The sequence below is a fragment of the Bombus fervidus genome, chromosome 18 (assembly GCF_041682495.2).
Source record: "Bombus fervidus isolate BK054 chromosome 18, iyBomFerv1, whole genome shotgun sequence".
Lineage (NCBI taxonomy): Eukaryota > Metazoa > Arthropoda > Insecta > Hymenoptera > Apidae > Bombus > Bombus fervidus.
In genome coordinates this window covers 1,496,908-1,516,443 of record NC_091534.1, presented here as the reverse complement: position 1 = coordinate 1,516,443, position 19,536 = coordinate 1,496,908, and the positions used below count along the sequence as shown (strand labels likewise).

Below are 19,536 nucleotides of genomic sequence, written 5' to 3'. Positions count from 1 at the left end.
ATAGGTCCAAAAAAAGATTTTAATATGGCTTTGAGCTAAAGATATTGTAGAGAACTTAAATATAATAAATATACCAGAAATTGTATCGGGAATAAAACTGTAGTACATAACTAGATTGTAATGTAAAAGATGTCAAAATTATATTATTATTTTGTATTGTATTCGTATTACTACATTGTACTCGACTGCCAAATATCGACTGCATAAATTACAAATATATTGTAAACAGTTTATCGTATTTATATCATCATATTACATCAAATAATCATTTAATTTATATCATCTAAACTATCAAATATAATAAGGATTAGAATACATCGCATGGACTGGAATTATTTCAAGTGCGTAAATATTGACTCACCTGACTTTGCATAGGTTCGGTGTTTATTTGGCACATATAAGCACCGGAATCATTTTTTTGAACATTTGACACATGTAACTTCCACGTATTGTGCCCATTATGTGTAACTGAGAGCCGTGGATTATGCGCTATTAAATGCGTGTGTATCGCCAAGATTGCTCGAGAATCGGATTTCATCCAAGCTACCTGTGAAAAATATTTAAATTGTTGTCGTGAAAAAGTAAAACTACATTTTACATTATATAATGCACTACATGTAATAGTGGCGCTGACGCTACATTTAATTTTTGATGCACTTATACATACAGAATGTACGAAGGATTTGACAGCTATCGATAAATTTCAAAGAAATTTCTCAGGAAATGGAATGATTTAAAAATATTGTGTTTAATTGTTCGCATTAAGAAAAACCATTAGGCGATAACTGAAATTTGTTTGGCTAGCAGCAACCATTATCAGTGACAAAAATTTAATTTTGATTATCAGTAACAAATATGAATGTTTGGAATTTTTTGTTACCGATAACCATTATCGATGATGGAAATTTAATTTTGGTTACTAGTAACCAATATAAATGACCGGAATTTTATTTTGATTACCGATAACGATTATCGATGGGAAAAATTCTTTTGACTCCCGTTAACCGATATCGGCGACAAAAATTTTTTCTCCTTGTTCGAATATCGTCAATTGTTATTAACATTACTGACGATTAGTATTTATTGACAACATACAGAAAGGCGGTATGAACATGCCTAAAACAGAGAATAAAATAAAGATATTATAGTACAATATCTTTAATAATACTTATATTAATATTGTGCCACAGCATCCTTTATTCTATTCTTTGTTTCATATATTTTCATGTGATTTCATATGATGAAATATATGTTTTATAATTGAATGTTTTTATGTTATCGACGAATATGTAGGAATTACCATGAATGTTAGTAACAGTTGATAAAAGTCGGATGTAACGAGAACAAATCTTTGCCATCGCTAACCAAAAGAAGATTCCGGTCATTTATATTGGTTACAAGTAACCAAACTTAAATTTTTGTCATCAATAATGGTTATTCGTAACGAAATTTTCTAAATGAAACGTATTAACTTTACAGCCTATTTAAAGCCTAGTATATTTTTTTCTTCTTTGTCTTACTCACCTTGATTATCAATAGTTTTAATAAATATAGGGTATGGCATCGACATTCAATGTTTAGATTTAGAAAAATCGAACGTAATGATAGGTGCAATCATATTAATCGGAATATTTGCTTCTATTTAAGGACTTGTAAGATGAACGCATTATTTTGAAATTTGTGCACAAAATTTTATTTAGTGTCAATTTCTTCTTATATGTTCGTTTACTACATGTACCTAGTTATTACATACAATTACACGTTTTAAAAGAATTAATGAAAACGAATGAATTATTAATTAATTATTTAAAAGAGGTAGTTTAGATAACGTGTTGTGACGATAGAGTGCTGTATGAAATATTTAGGTGCAAGTAAGTTAGCTGAAAGGTGTTTCCTTTTGAACTTTCTAGAGAATTCTGAGCAACAGTTTTTAGCAAGTTTGCTCGTGTGAATTTTTATTCTGTAATGGTTTGCTTTAGAGTGTTTTATCGTTTCTTCCCCCACGGTTGAAATTTTTAGTATTTTTCGGATATCGTCGTTTCTTAAGTTTGACCGTGCATTTAATGTCCTCCTTAGAACAATAGATTGCGCACTTTTTATTTTCTTTACGTTAGGTTTGGTTGCCGTGCGCCAGATTTTAATTTCGTATGTTCAGTTGAATTTGATGGCAGTTTTATAGATTTGTAGCTTGCATTGAATTTGAAAGTTCCTGCTATAGACCAGTTTATAGATTTTGTGATAGATTTTATTTGTTTGACTTTCTATTGGATATCTTTCTTTCAATCTATCTTATTGTTCAGGCGAAGACCGAGATATTTGACAAAGTTTGTCTGCAGGATTTCTGTTTATTCGACCATTCGCGGAGAGACGCGTTCGCGAGAAAGCACGTCAACGGAAGTCGTAAATTCCCGTTACGATTAGATAATCGACGCCACGAAACTGATCGATCCCCTTATTTCTTATTTATTATTAGGATAATAAGAGTGATTCAATTGAGTTTACACTGAATTAACACGTATAAACTAATGTTTATTCCAACAGCTTGGTATAGACGATAATTGCACTGATGCGAATGTACAAGTTGAGTAATTTAAGGGTAGTAATTTAAGCGGCTCGTTACAGATGTGTTCTAACGGCGAAGAATAAGTGAGTTTTAGTGACGATGCTGTGTCGGAGGAAAGCTAGTGACGGATGTGTCTAGCGCACGGGACCATCGGATTTGTTAAGGATAAGTTTTCGTTAATTGACTTTGCTGTCAATTGGCTAATTTTCTAGGTTGGTGGGCGAAGAAGGATGCTAACTATCCCCGAGAGAAAGTGACGAGTGGGATGCATCACACGTGAGAAAACTAACTTTCTCGAATCGTCCCGTAGTAAACAATAACTTTTAGAAAATATATTACTATAGAGATGGTACATTCGGTTCGAAGGACCTTAGCTAGAATTTCCTAAGATTTATGATGGGTCCTTGATGTTATTGAGGGTACGCAATAAGGATGTGTGGACATCTCGTCCATCTTGTCCGCGGTGTATAGCCTGGTCTAGGTAGAGTGTCGCTGACGTAACAATTTCTGAACTTTCAAAGTGGATTTTAGATATTTTATTAAGTGTGAACATTTAGCTCAGTTGATTTTTATTCTGCTTGAAGTTTTAGCGTACCCATAGCATTTAATCCAGCACGTTGTGTTGTATTTCTATTTGCTCTGCAAAGTTTTATCTCGATATCTAGTGTTATATAAATTGTTGGCTCGTTCTTCTATTAAGAACATTGGTATTGATGTACTTTTTCTTGAAAGATTGATAATGTTGCTTAATTTCTGTCCTTCTGTTGTATATCTGTTTTCATATGTTTCTTGTTTGATTATATTTGGATTATACGTCTCATTGACATGTTGGTTGTAATCCTGCTACACCTATTTTAAATTTCCTTTCCCGTTTTGGAAAGTGTAATCCGCCTATTTACTTTTATTTCTCTTTTTATTTGCGTTTAATTTACAATCAATTCTCGTAGAGAATTTTAAGTAAATTTATTTGGCGTGGTACGATGACATGATTAATAAGTGTTTATGTTTGATTCTATTTGAATCTAGTGCTTAGATCTAAGGTGTAATGTCTTTTTAGCCTGCGGATCCGTTCCGACGTGTCGAGTAGTTGAGTAATTAGAGGGTTTTGGTGGTTGTTAACTCTTGTGCTATGTCTATTGCTGAATTTTGATATTTCTTCTTTGATCGTGGGTATCTTGAGATCGTGATGTATCGTTTCGTCGGTGACATACCAAGGTGCGTCTATTAGGGATCTTAGGGTTTTCAATTGGAGTCGTTGGAGAATTTCCATGTTGGAATTACTTGCTGTTCCCCATAGTTGGATTCCATAGGTCCAGACAGGTTTTAATATGGCCTTGTATAGTGTAATTTTACTTTGTGTAATTTTAAATTTTGCTTCGAGTTGTTTGGTTTTATCCAAAATATGTTGTTTCCATGTCAATCTTTTGTCCAGAGTCATGCCCAGATATCTGACTGACTCTTTATCTGGAATAGGTATGTTGTTTATCGTCATTTGTGGGCAAGTTTGTTTTCGTAGCGTGAAAGTTATGTGGCTGGATTTGTTTTCGCTGACTTTGAAGCGCCATTTGTGGAACCACTCTTCCATAGAGCCGAGGCCTCGCTGGAGAGTAGAGGGGACAATTGTCGGGTCTGGGTGTGAGGCTAATAAGGCTGTATGGTCAGCAAATGTCGCTGTTATATCTGTCGAAGTTGGTAAGTATGCAGTGTAAATGTTGAACAGCAGGGGACACTGCCTTGGGGTATGCCAACTTCTGTTGGAAATGTTGAGGTTATAGCGTCTAAGTGTTTTACCATGAATTGTCTATTGGTTACGTAGGATTTTAGGATGGAGTAGTAAATGTGTGGTAGGGTTTTCTTTAGTTTCAACAATAGTCCTTCATGCCATTCTTTGTCGAATGCCTGTTGAATGTCTAGAAATACCGCAGTGCAATATTTTTTCTCTTCTAAATCTAGGGTGTATTTACTTTTTGACTACTAATCGGTAAGCAGTTGGATTTTGTGCTGTATTCTAGCTTGCTTTCCGTGCAATTGCTTTTGTAAACATCTTCGGAGTCCTACTAGTTAATTTTAAGTTTCTAATAATCGTACTGACGTTAGGGGCTTTAACATATGTCAGTTTAGGTATTGGAATATTTGTTTTGTTCTCCTCTTCTAAACTTGAATTTTGCAGGACTCGTACCTGTTTGTTAACTTTGGGTCCTCGAACTATTTCGTCTTTAGTTACTAATTAATTATGTTTATCTCCATTCCTTATTTTTACAGGTTAATCGTTCTTTTTTGTTTCCATCGGTAACTCCTAAGTTACTGTAGCAGTATCTTCTGGCTGAGTGCCCATGTACTGAGTATCTATCACATATCTTTCACCTTTGGTTGTGCCTTGATTTTTTGTTCCTTGCACTTTGATTTGCATCTACTTGAATGGCGTGCGCCAGCTGTTAGACGGGTTTCTGTTGAAGATGTTCAAATCGTTATACTTATATAGATTTATTATATTTAACATTCATAATTTGCGATTTATCATCCAGCGAGATAGCAAAACAAATGCACCCCGGATCACTACGATGGCTCGAATGATTATTAATATCGATTGTCAATGAGAAACAAATGTTTGTCAGCATTTCACAGTGTCGCTAAGCTACGCAGCTAATCCCTGCGGATATTTGCGAGTAGGGAGATCAATCGTAATGCAATGATTTATCTACGGGTTTGAATAGTCGTCATATAGCGCTGAATATCATGGAACATAGGATATCACGCAACATGTACGATGCAAATTTCAATGAAACAACAAATTGCATGGATGGATCTTTGTAGAACGGAAAGATATTTCACTAGGTTGTCCCAAAAGTTTCTTTCGTTTTATAAGCATTTGTTCTATTGGAACTGTTAGAAAATGAAGAAGGAATGAAAATGAAGAAGACAAAAGGAAAACGCCATGAGACGCAATAAGTGTGCAATAAAACAAATTCATTCCTGTTTGAGATGTATAAGAGAATAGAGCGATGTACGTTAATACTTCGTTATTTTGTTACACATAAATTTTATATTTAATAAAACATTATATTATTGCTTTAACAAGAACGAAATGGATCATAATTTATGAAATAATATAAAACAAAAAATGTTGCCCGCGTGCTATTTCCTTATAAAACGAAAGAAATTTTTGGGACAACCTAATATCATACCAATACGCATTTCTCTACATACTGCGTTACACATGCACTTGGACATAATCAATGACGCATCTAAAACGATACGAATACGTAACTTTGAAAAATTTTCCGTCGAGAGGCTTTGTTAGTTAAGTGACACTGTGACGCGCAATTGATGTCATTTGCGCAGAATCTGCACGACAGCGCAATGCTGTTAGCACCCACGCAGGCATTTTTAACGTAAATTAAGTTATTTATAACTTGAAAGATATGTCCTAGCCGATATTTTTGCATATCAACTTTCGCATTTGTTCATTATTTGACCGATTCTCCAAAGGTGTTCCACTTTATTAGCAACATGTACAGCAGTGGGGAAAGATTTTTCTAAAATATGTTCGTGTAGGATATTGCGTATTTTTAATTCCGTTACGTCACAGCTCATCGTCAAAACGAATTCATCCATCCAGAATATTACTGCATAACCTTTTTAATGAATTCGGACTTGGAAACGCAGGTTTTATCAACAGAAATATGAACGTGTAGAATTTTACTTTCTACGTTACATTTTTGCGAAATACATCGTCGGATCTTTTGAACGTGATATCGACACGATGGCTGCTCCATAGCGCTTCCGCGCTGTAACACAATTACTACGCGATAAATGTGCAAACTCGTGTTCGTTGATCCTACTATATTCGATTTCCTTTTATCGCAAATGCTAAACGAACAATGTTCGCCACGAGAAACCCATCAGTTAAGCTGTTAGGAATAGACAGTTTCAAGTTAGGTTTATGACGCGGAGATAACTTCTCTGCTATTTTTTAGTTTTATACTTTTACATCCAATTTTACCATTTAATTTCGTTTAGTCTTGCTCGTAGCCAAAAGAGCTATGTAGCATTAACCGAGAATTCAGAGTTTCTTCGCTTCAATGGCAATTGACGCATCATAGATGCGCTTAGTTTCAGTTTCTACGCGAGCGAGGGTAGCATCCTTTTCCTAACTCGAGTGACGTGTATCGAGTGAAGAAGTTTTTTTTTTTTCTTCTTTAGTAGATTATTTACAATCAATTCTCATACAGAATTTTAAGTAAATTATTTTGCCGTGGTACTGTAACTTGGATTATAAAAGTTTATAGTATATTTGATTCTAGTTGAATCTAATGCTTCGGTCTAAGGGGTATTGCCTTTTTAGTCTGCGGATCTGATCCGTCGTGTCGAGTAACCGGGTAACTAATGGGTTTTGGAGGTTGTTAACTCGTATTGTATCTGTTTCTGAACTTGAATATTTCTTCTTTGTCTGTGGGTATCTTTAGGTCGCGATGTATCGTTTCGTTGGTAATATACCAAGGTGCATCTATTAAGGATTTAGAGTTTTTGATTGGAATCGTTGGAGAATTTCCATGTTGGAGTTGCTCGCTGTTCCCTATAGTTGGATACCATAGGTCCAAACAGGTTTTTATATGGCTTTATATAGCATTATTTTACTCTGCATGTTTAAGTTGGAGCATCTGCCAATGAGCCAGTAGAATTTTTTTAGTTTTGTTTTCAATTCTTTGGATTTATCTACGATGTGCCGTTTCCATGTCACTCTTCTGTCTAGAATCATGCCCAGATATCTGACTGAATCTTTGTTTGGAATTGGAATATTATTTATGGTCACCTGTGGGCAGGATTGTTTTGCTACAATAATATATAAATGAATAGTTTTCTGTTTTATCTTATCTGTTTCATTTTGTACGATGAAAAGTTTTGCATTGAACTATCTCTTTTTTTATAAAAGGTGGTTCAATTTCTACTACCGAATTCATTAAACGATTGATACTATGGGTTTCCTTGTTATTTGGTTTTTGCTTTAAGTCGATAAAGAATAAGGATAGCGGTTTTTTTGTAATTCTATGTCTTATATTGCTAATGTTGGTTACTTCATGGCCATGATTTAAAAGTTCAAGTTCCAGTTCATCTAAGTTAGCTGAGTGGTGCGTAGTACGACACGAAAAGGTCTTTCTTGTTTCAGTTGATATGTGTGGAAGTTTGCGTTTAGAGTTTTTAGTAACTTTGTTAGTTTTCTGTAGGAGGGTTTTAACCTGATTGTTTTTAATTTTTAGTTTGTAGTCCTCTTTGTTAATATCTTTCTCGATGGACTTTATCATTGTTTGAATGTCGATAACATCATCAATGAAGATTGGTGGAGGAGAAGGATTTTTTTGTGTGTCGAATTGTTGATGTTTTAACTACGTCCATAGAATTGTCTGTAGATTCTAATATTGCGAATCTGTTGTGAGTGGTAATGTGTCTTGTTGACGGTTCGTTCTGACTAGTGTTTACATTTTTTTGACCGAATCAAGCTTTTTTGATGCTGTTGGTGTGGTTTGAAAGGTGGGATATACTATCCTTTTGTTACGGAGGAGGTAGAACGGTGCGGTTGTAGTTTTGTTCGTGAGGGCCTGATCTGGTTACTTGGGCCATCTTCGAGCTGGTTAATTCAAATTGAAATAACTAGTCGAGAGGCTATGATTTGAATTAAAGGTTTGAAGTGTTGGATTTTCCTCGAGTAAGTTTAGAAAACACTTGGTTTGTTTCTGTTTCAACTCACTTTCGACGGAGGATCGTCACGTATTGTGAACTTCACTGGGTACTAGACACACGTGTGCACGCGTCGGCAGTCGAAAGAAAACTGTATTAAGAAGTTAACTGATTCTTCTTGCTCAGGGCTCAACCACCTAGCAGAAATTGGATTTGGCGCACCTCATTCTTATGTTATTTAAGCTTTCCAGTTATTAAGACATTTAAGTGTGTCAAGTTATTTAAACTTTGGAGCAAAACACTTCTCAAATAATTAGCCAACTTGTACTCCTGAAATCGACTCATATTACAGTCTGTTTAAAGTCGCGAACCTTCGAAGATTCTCGACTCAACACAAAGAATATAATTTCTTGTGTCGACGTTTTCCTTGAGCAAGTCTAAATTTCTAAGTCTAGGGTCACTTCAGGGTCATATTATATTAAACTTACGAATTAAATCTTTATTATTATTAAGCCGTTAACATGAAAAATTGATAAGTAAGATTCTTAAATGTCTTATATATATCTGTTGAATTATTTAATTATAGTATTTAGCAAACGAAACATCAAGAAATTATCGAACATACCTTGTATGAATGTAAATTATTGACGACGCAAGTGAAGAAGACGTCACGGCCCTGGATCACTGTGTGATTCTCCAAAGGAGCTAAAAATTCTGGCAATGGCTCTGGAGTTATCTGACCTGAAAAAGAAATTTATTAGCTTTAAATAATAACTTTATACATGTAGCCAAATTAAGTTAAGTAATTTATTAATAGCTTTTATTTTAGCATCAGAATTTTTATATTATAATATACAGGATACGTATAACCCTACTTGTAATAATAATTAGTCACCTTTTCTTATCCCTAGTAGTAGCGGACATAATTTTGATGTTCTACGAGCGAGATACTGTCAATCTGTTTGTAGATTACAATATGGACCGAATATTTTGAAAGTGGTGCAAGTTCATTTTGGTAAAAAAAATGAAATATCGCATAATTTGTGATTAATTTAGTGTAAAGCATTTATTTATAACTAGTTAATATTTAATATCTAAAAAAAATGCCAATGCTTTGTTCAATGTAAAAGTGGCCAAAAGAAATTGCATAGCGATTGATTATGAAAGTGGTGTAAGTCTAATTTCCATAGATATAGGTGTTGATCATTTGAACAATGCTGAATTAGCAAACAAAGCATTAAAAGAAGATAAAATTGTGGCATCAAAAGATCCCGATAAATACTTTGCCTTTTCTTTTGATTTACAAAAAGTCTTAACCTATTATTATAAGCGAAATATGTATTGTAATAATTATTTAAACGAGGGATTTCATAATTATAATAATAATAAAATTAATATGTATGTGTAGGACGAAACCACTGCTTCCAGGGGATCGCAGGAAATAGCTTCTTGCTGTTTGAGACATTTACAAAACGTAACGACTCAAAATCATGTTATTACGCTCATGGTAATGTTGTCCAGTCTTTGGAAAATAACATCGATGTAATTGATCATAAATTTTTACTCTCCGGGCATTCGCATCTTCCAAATGATGCAGATTTTAGTATTATAAAAGCGGCATTACGAAAAAAGAATTTCTTGTACACAGCACAGGACTATTATGATATTATAAAACAATGTAGATAAAATAAAAAAATTATTTTACACGGAATGAAACGAGAAATATAAGGATATGGAGCAGTTACTATCTTATATACTTCCTGTGCCTCATGAATATTTCAAAACACCGCCACATAAAGAGCATAAATAAATAATATCGATACCTTATGTTAAGTTTAACAATATATAAATATAATTAACGTTCAAAATGATAAATACTACTATTTTATTCCTTGTTTTTATTTATAAACGAAATTGGATTAATACAAAATATATTTCAAGTGATATTTCATTTTTCATCATTGAAATGATTTTTACAATTGACTAGTGATGAAAATGGTGCAAGTCCATTTACAGCCCGCAAATATATATTATTTTAGTTATATTCGCCTAAAAGAAATTTATATAATCAAATTACATATTGATACATTGGCAGAAACACTGCCAGGCTTGACATAATTAATTTATATTTTTGAATTCACTAAGATGCTAACCTTTAATTTTCTCGAAACAACAAAAAAAATGGACGCGTCTTTTTGGAGGCTTTTTCAGATTAAATATTTTACCTCCATTTTAAATTCTAACACTTTACACCTCCTTGCCCCTTCAGTTGCCGCACGAAACTTATGGCAACTGAGAGTCGCTTCTCAATCGCAAGGGGTTAGTTTTATCATTTCAGACGGAAGATGCGTGAAATCAGTGGCTGCAAATTAAACTGAAGGACAAATTAAAAATATAAACGCTAATATTGGGCCTAAGATGGGAGCCTAATTGCTTAGAGAAAATATTGTTGATGCAAATCGAAATATTACGATAAAACCAAACATCTCGAAGCAAAATTTAAAAAATTCTACCGGCTCATCGGCCGACGTTCCAACTTAAACACGCAAAGTAAAATTACAGTATACAAAGCCATATTAAAACCTGTTTGGACCTATGGAATCCAACTATGGGAAACAGCAAACCAACATAGAAATTCTTCTACGATTCCAATCGAAAATCCTAAGATCCCTAATAGATGCTACTTGGTACGTCACCAACGAAACGATACATCACGACCTCAAAATACCCACGGTCAAAGAAGAAATATCCAAATTCAGCAATAGACACAGCACAAGAGTTAACAACCACGAAAACTCTCTAATTACTCAACTACTCGACACGTCGGAACAGATCCGCAGGCTAAAAAGACATTACATCTTAGACTTAAGCACTAGATTCAAATAGAATCAAACATTCTATAAACACCTATTAATCATGTCATAGTACCACGCCCAGATAAATTTACTTAAAATTCTCTAACGAGAATTGATTGTAAAATAAACGCAAATAAAAAAAAAATTTGCGCCCATTTACGAAATCGTTATCGAGAAGAACAAAAACGTGAGGATTTTTGTAGATTTTTAAGGCGAGCTTTAGCGCTGCGGGAGATATGGATACACTGTACACAAAGACGCGGAAAGGCGGAAACCATAATCCGCGCCGGTTGACGACAACGTAGCCATCCGAGAAAGGAAAGTCTGGTCCGACAATAAACGGAGCAGAGAAGAATTTCACGATATTCTCTGGAAAGTTGGCTTGACTATGCGACGCATCAATTGCATAATTATATTTTAAATTTTCTCACGGCGTTCAGTATTCATTTCTGCCAAAAATCGTAATAATACATTTATTACCCGTGTCCACAATGTTTTTAATAACCGAGCGTTTCATTAACCTCTTGCCTTACGATTTAAGTTGCAATAGCGCGTGCCATAAGCAACAACGTGGTCCGTCACACGTCGAGCTATTTCACGGTTTGGCTGAGCACTCAAAGTTGTGCAAGTCGCACATGTCTTTCGATATATACCATATGTAATATGATCAAATTATTATTTCGTCGTTCTCGTTTGTCCATTTCATTCTTCGATTAATTTGGGGTTAAGAGGTAAAAGCATTGCCAGGATGTATTTGGTTTGGGTTGTCGTGTGTTGATTTATTTGATAAATGTGGGTTGTAGTTCGTGATGCGTTTCTTTGTATATCCTGTCTATTGTTCCTCGTTTTTAAGGTTATTGGATGTATTTGGATACAAAGGAACGCGTGGATAAATTGTAAAGTAGAAAATATATATATATTTTGAATATTAAAGTGTAAGTACAAAATTTGGAATACAATGTGAGCTGGTCCAGATCCGCACGCTAGCAGCGTTACCCTATGACTGACAAACCCTGAAGCCAACGTTGCATGTGTATCGAATATGGTTTGTCTTCGACGCAGCCTTTTGTCTATGCGCTGTCGATGGCTTCAGTGCTTGAGAAAACTAAAGACCACTTCAACACTCGTGATAACAGATTGTCTTTTCGCATGACTCTCCGCTGATCTCTTAAACGTTGTCCGATAGTTGCCTTGAGGTGTTAGGTAGTTCAAACTTCAGATGATTTTATATGTCGCACGTAGCGTAGGTACAAGATTTACAGTGCTCGCATCCAATGCAACGTTTACGAAACTATCGACCACCAACGATGACAACGATGACGTTGTCACGAAAAATAAAAAAGAGAAATCGAAAACGAAAAATAAAAGATAAAAATAAAGAAATAAAAAGAGAGAATTTATTTCTTAGCGCTTGGTTTACACTAACTACAATTCACTTCTGAACTCCAGACGCGACTTTTCAAGACTGAAGCTTTTACAACTACTTGACTTCCGGCGAAATCCGATTTTTTTTCTTTGTCATCCCTCGATATCCTCGCTATCCACGCGTTTGTTAAGCGTTCTCGAACATTCGGCGAAAGGACCGTTGGGATATCGAGGGTTCATTGGGCACCTCGCTTCGTCGACATAGATTGTCGCCACATCTTTATTTCCGTCATCAGCCCATCGGTTCCGAAGCGCGGCATGGTCCCCGATGCGGACTGAGATGTGGTTGATGTTACAACGTCGGTGACGGTCGGTAAGGTGAACTCATCTAACACTCTTTTCACTGGCAGCTGCCAGCTCAATTCCCTGCCATCGGGAAAATACATATACGTAATATACATATACATATACATAATACACAAATACAATGTATTGTTCGACGGTATCTCGCCTGCTGGAAGCCTAGCACCGGCTCCAGCTGTGTCCCGGCTATCGTCGTACAACGACCAAAGATCATACACTTTTATTATTATTACTTTGTCATAAACTGCTATAAACTTTAATCGATGCGGATAACTATACTCTATTTAACGAGAAAGATCAGTAGAGGTAAACAGGACGATCACGAGTGAGACAGATCTAACAGATGCAAGGAACATGAGTTATTGACTGGCGGATGTTGAGTCGAGGGGTAGATTTACCTGGCTCATTGCTAAAGCTTCCTTCGACCTCTCGGGCTTATGACACGGACGATAACGCTGTCAAGTGTATCACGAAACACGGAGATAAATCTGCGTCGTTTCCATCATTTGAAAAAGGACTGACGTTAAACAAAGTATATTCGCTGATTTATGAAATACAATATCAAACGCAATATCATTTATTGTATTACTCGTTTTACATACGTATATAACTAGTTAACACAACAATTTTATTCAATTCTATTTATTTCAAAGAATCAAGAATCTCAAGAATTCTATCCGGGAAATAGTGCAATATTTAAAAGTCTGCGGACTCTTCTCGTTGAACAGAGTATAGCATTGATCTTTAAGCGAAGCTCTGTTAATGAATAACATTTTACTTACAGTAGCGCAATCCATAACCCGATCTATCAATCAAGGTATACACGCGTATTCGATTGATTTTCAAATGCATTTTTCTTGTAAACGAAGCTTTTAACGTAATTCTGCTATTGATTTTCATCTCATTTTCAGCTATAGTATATCCTTCATCTTGCTACTACCACGGATTACAATCCACCCTATATATATATATATTTTAAGGGTGGATTAAGTTCCCAAATGGTCCCACCTTTATTTTGATCAGTAATACGACCTTTTTATTTCAACACTCCGAGGACATTTGCGTAGGCGCATGCGCGATTTACCAACTTTCAAGATGAGAAGAAAACTCCCCATTCATTATGCTCCTGTCTTCTTCTTCTTCTTCTTTCTGGCACGCAATGTGAGTGTTAGCCACACACAGGCTGAGATACGTGAAACAGGCCACTTGAATATCTCGATCGTTATTGGTGACAGAAAAAAAATGTGTCACGATAAATTTGCATGGTATCGAGTAGCACATAATTTCACGTAAATATTTCTTTAGGTAAACACGTATAGGTCATGTGAAAATCCACTTAACACGTTCGTCGCCCAGCGTGATTCGGCCAAGTTTCCTGTGGGGCCCGAATCCGACCGCCAGTACGCAGAACGTAAATAGAGCGACAAGCAGGAATTCATCGTTTATCACCTTCGATTCGTTGTTTATCGCCTCCGATTCATTGTAAAGAAAAGATTATTTATTTCTGAAATGGAGAAAGCGATAAGCTTTCCAGTTGGAGTATACCGAGGGATCTCATGGCAGATATCTCGGATCTTTCATTTAGTCGAGAAGCATACTTGCGAGACGTACATCAGTGATTTTTTCATCCTCAAAATGTTCGGTAAACAGTGTGAATCAGTCGCGTGAGTCAGAAAGTGAGGAGAGTAGCGATGACGGAGTCTATAACTATTGTTCGAAGTGCCCAAAATCACCCCAAATGTGTTTGGAATGTTTTAACGAATACCATGCGATATAGAATAATGTAATATATTATGCAGAAGAGCGAACAAGAAGAGCGTCACCATACTTTGGCGATTGGGTCCCCACGCAAGTATACCCGTCGCATAGATATGTGCGACGACGCGACGAACGTGTTATGATACGATAACTGCTGCTTTAAATGTCCAAAATGGCAAGCTTAAGCGTCTATGCAGGATGAAGCGTTATGAAAGGAATATCACGGCATGTCGAAATCGGTTCGGATTGATAGGGGATTTTTATTTATGGAGAAAATTAAAGCAGCAAGTGTACAATGAGATACCGATAACCAGAGAAGAGATGAGAGAACGTATAACGAGAGCTTGCTTTGCGATTAATCGGAACAAAATTCGACATGCCGTGATATCACTCTCGCAACGCTTTAGATTCTTTCTTTTTTTTTTTTTTTTTTTTTTTTTTAATCATCAATGACATTCGAGATATTCAGGTGTCCTGTTTTGGGAGCCTCACACCCTGTATATAAGGAGTCGCACGAAACAGAGACAATGTGTAGCTCTAAGGCAAGAGAGGATAAAAAAGTTTCAATGAACGAAATTAAATCGTTTAGAATGATAAATAAGCTAATGTATGTTTTAAATGTAATTACAAATTTTCTTTATGTATATCAACCTTTTTGTTTTCTACGAAAAAGTATTACGACACATGGGTTGACAATTAATTAATCTAGAAGATATTTTAATTTTATATAACTTACCGCATAAAAAGCAAGGAAACATGTGATGCAGTATTTTTGTTTATATTGACCTTATTTTCCATACAATAAGCTATATAATATTGAAGTTGAAATGTTTTTTAAAAGTCATTTTCAGACACAAGTAACGTAGTATAATTATTTTAGAGAATTGAAGATAGAGGCGACATTCAGTTTTGCCTAGCAAAGTTTTGTTTTATCTTCTCCTGTGTCGGAGATATACTATACAATCGGTAGTTTTTAGATATTCACATTCAAATTCCTCGTAATTACTAATTTTTCCGCATATTGAAAGCCATACTTAGAAGATCCTTCTCCAATTGTAGATTATGGTTTGTTGTTTCATCTTCAAAGTAAATAGTTTTCGAAGATGAACAGAATGCGAATGGTTTAATTATATAATTGAATAGCATTTATCTGTTCTAAGTTAATATTTAGCATCTATCCGTTATATTTCTGTATTATATATTGAAAGGAAGAGATAAAACACTATGGGGGAAAAAAATAAGAAATCTTGATTTCAGAGGTAACAAAAATTCCTCTAGGAGAGTTCAGTCTTTCATTTACCGTCTCACGTACAGTGACGTGGATTGACGGGATTTAAGGAGAAAAAAACTGGCATTACGAGACCAGTTCGCGTCTTGGATCTAACTTCTATCTCCTAGTTGGATTTCCCACTTAAGCTAAAATCAATAGCGTGCGTCGATCTGATAAGAACACCAACAAAGATGCTTTCTCCTTCGTAGAGCTTTTTACGTGTACAATAGTACATCTATTTCAATTAGCAATTTAACTAAAGATTTATTTTAATTCAACGAAAAAATTAATTATTAACCTAACTCGAATACTTTGAATATCTCACTTATTTCGAAGGAACAAATATTATGATAAGCAGACAATTTTTCTTAAAATTATATGTTTCAAAATTCCAAAGTCATCGATTTTCGATGGTACCAAACATTTTTATCATCATAGTATAACAGTTAAAGTGAAACTGAATCTGGCACACTATAATACTCGTGACTTTCGCGTGACATCGAGTATGAAAATAAGTACAACAGAGAGATTTACGAAGAGAAATTAATTTTAAAAAGCGTTCAAAAAATTTACTTTAATACATTTTTTCAACGATTCCTTGGCCTTCCTCATACATTACTGATTAATATTAATACATACAATTGTTTCGTATTTTCTGCTACCGTGGAAATATCTGCATGGATTGTTACTTTAATTAAATCCCACACAGAAGAGATTAGAGGCGCAGAATTATCGAACGTACAGAGATACCGAGTATCTGCATCACGACCGATTCAACGTTACGAAAACTTTTGATCCATTACGTGACAGACTATTGATGTATTGTGCGTCGGACATTCGTCATTCGAATCCACATTCGCTATTTTCAAAGTGGGACAACTTCCTTTAGTAGCTCTGGAAATTGATCGGTTTCTGCATATTTTCGAACGTGCAAGAACTTGCAAAGTTTGGAACATAAACATCCGATAATGTTTTATGGTTGACTGGTTTAAACGATTTCGGGTTTGCAGTAAAATAACGCACGTTGCGTATTTAGTTGTCCATAGTTGTCAAAAGCAAATTCATCGGTAAATAGAGTGTCTAATAAATGAAAATACTTTCATAGAAAATAAAACAAATTTGTATTTCTTTCTACTTGCTGTAGCGTCTCTTGACAAAAAGCAACAGGATTCTAAAAGTCATTACTTAATTGACGTTTCACAAACCTTCTCACGTAACTCATCCTATAAATTTTCTATGAGATTCAATTCAGGAAATATTGATAAAACGTGAATATAAAATTCCTAGAAATTCCTTAAATTCGGTATCGTTATCTTAGTACAACGTAAATATATCTTATATTCGCATTTTACGCGCACTCTTTAAAAAGTTTTCACCAACTCGAATATTCAAAATGTTCCCGTGGAGAATTACAAAGCTCCATGTCTCAAAGCTAATTGTGATCGTTTAGGTTTTAATACTTGGTTTGTTCTCCACCACATTTACTTATACTTGTAATTTGTGTAATTTATAATGTAATAATAATATAAATATAAATAATATATAATGACCATTTACTGCTAAATATTTACTGCCATCAGAAAAAATTGCTGCTGGTCAACCTCTTTCTCCCGTTTATCTCGTTTACTTTCTTCACAGTTCTTTACAGTTCTTTCTCAACTTTTTTTTTTTTTTTTTTTAGTCATTACTTCTACTCGTTTCTCAGCATTTCACTCGTTGATTTTCATTCTACTGTTAGATAAAGGAGAATCGTGCAGTACCATACAAAATTAGTTCCGACTTTTTTCATCAGATATCAGCTCTATTGTTTAAATAAACAAATTAATATAATAATTTCCTATAACATATTTCAGAAGCATATCGTTCATTCCGTTGTTTTCGCTGTTTTGGCACGTTAAGTGTTTACATTGATATTCCGGGTGTTGAACATTATTTTCTAAAGCTGATATTTTGTTTTTCAGGTAAGGAGATGATCGTTCTCTATTATGTATACTATATCTAGTCTATTAAGTGTAATTAGCAGCCTCAGTTTTGCAATTTTCTTTGTATATTATATACACTGGAATCCAGAAAACATTTCGACATGTTCGTCGTTAAGTAGCGATCAATCAGCTGTCGATCAGTACAGACAGTGAATTTCTTTTATCTGCAAGTTCAATCTCTTGGCAACTGAAATTAAATTAGAAGATGTTCTTCTACCTTCTCCCGCGGCAAATGTCTGAAATTCCAACGCAGAGAAAAATACGGCTCTTTGGAGCTACTTCTCGAAAATAAAATGACCCGAAGACAAGCCGCTGAGGCTTTCAATATTTCAAAAACGACGAATGCGAAGACAGGTGCACGTCGAAATCAAAATCAAATTTGGATAAGACCGTGTATTCTAACATCTTTTTTTAACATTGTTAGTCATTTAGAGGGAAAAATCTACTAGTTAAATAATTGATCGGTACTGGACGGCAATTTTTCGTTTCCTACAAGTTACAATATTTTTACTCTTGCAAACGATTAATTCTCATTGTTGAATTTGACGAAATTAATCTCCCTCCTCTTATTACGCTCCATTTGCACTACCAACTCATTTTGTTAATTTTAATTTTTACCGACTCTAGCCTAAGAGAACGAAGAACTTGGAGCGATCGATACTGTTTCTCTTCTGATTACATTATTTACAACCATCGTCATAATCGTTATTATTCACAACCAAGGAAAAACCAGCGGACCAGCTCGCGTAAATGCGGGGGAGCATGAGGCGGGCATGGGTTTTCGGGCCGTAGGACCACGTCCCGGGAAACCCCGATAGATCTGATGCTCTCTTACAGTCGGGTGGCAGCTGGTCGGTGCCTCTGGCGCCCGTCAATTTTGCCGATCCGATGCGGAGAGTTTCGGAGAAGTTGGTGGGCCCATGCCTGTCAAGACCACTCACCTCACCTTCCTGTGGGGCCCCCCGACACCCTGCACCGGCTTTGACCGGGACAGGGTGCGAAAGAGTGAGTGGCACCAGGACGGACTTTGTTGATGACCGCGGCGACAACAATGATAAACATGGATTGCGACCAAAAAGCGAAAATGGTTTACGGTGCAGGGGAGGGATACCCCAGTACCGGCGCAGCGGTGGGTAGTCAAGTGGGCTCACCTGCGTCGTCATCTCACGACCACGGCTGTTCGGGGGTGGACCGCCAGGCCCCCGGATGTGTTTTCACGTCTGGTGAGGCGGGAGGCAATAGTACGGAGATTCATAAGGAACCTCCGAGAAGAATAACAAGAGCATCGCGGAGAACCACGGGTGGGGCGGACGGCGTCTTCCTCGCACCGGCCGCGGTAACGGGCCTCGCGCCGGTAAGGGAGCTAAGAGCGCGGACGAGGTCCGATGACGGGGATTCGGTCGCCTCTTCCGCGTCTCGGTCATCCCTGGGATCGATCGTCTCCGGGGGGAAGAGAAGGCGCATGATGACGCTGACCCCGGAGATTTCTGTGGATTTGGCGCTGGACATACGGATGAGCTCGGCGGCCGACATGAGCGCCGAGTTCACCAGGCAGGTGTCTAAGATCTGGCGGGTGGCGACGACAGCGCCGAACCTGAAAGGAGCAAGTGTCAAGGACCTAAAAAACGCGGCGGCCTACGTCGCCGCCGCATGGAGGGAGCTTAACCTACAGAGGGCTGAGGTGGTCCACAGCGGTAGCTCCAC

General features: G+C 36.2%; 1 protein-coding gene across 2 annotated transcripts in view; it reads right to left on the bottom strand.

Annotated features, from left to right (window-relative positions):
- Dip-lambda (Dpr-interacting protein lambda) overlaps positions 1 to 19,536 on the bottom strand; it is a 533,509-nt gene that overhangs the window by 45,452 nt on the left and 468,521 nt on the right. For both annotated transcript variants that reach the window (XM_072020689.1, XM_072020690.1), the window contains 2 exons: positions 8,865 to 8,980; positions 362 to 547 (listed from right to left, as the gene is read on the bottom strand). In XM_072020689.1, coding sequence (XP_071876790.1) covers positions 362 to 547; positions 8,865 to 8,980 — 302 coding nt within the window. The remainder of the gene's footprint in view (positions 1 to 361; positions 548 to 8,864; positions 8,981 to 19,536) is intronic.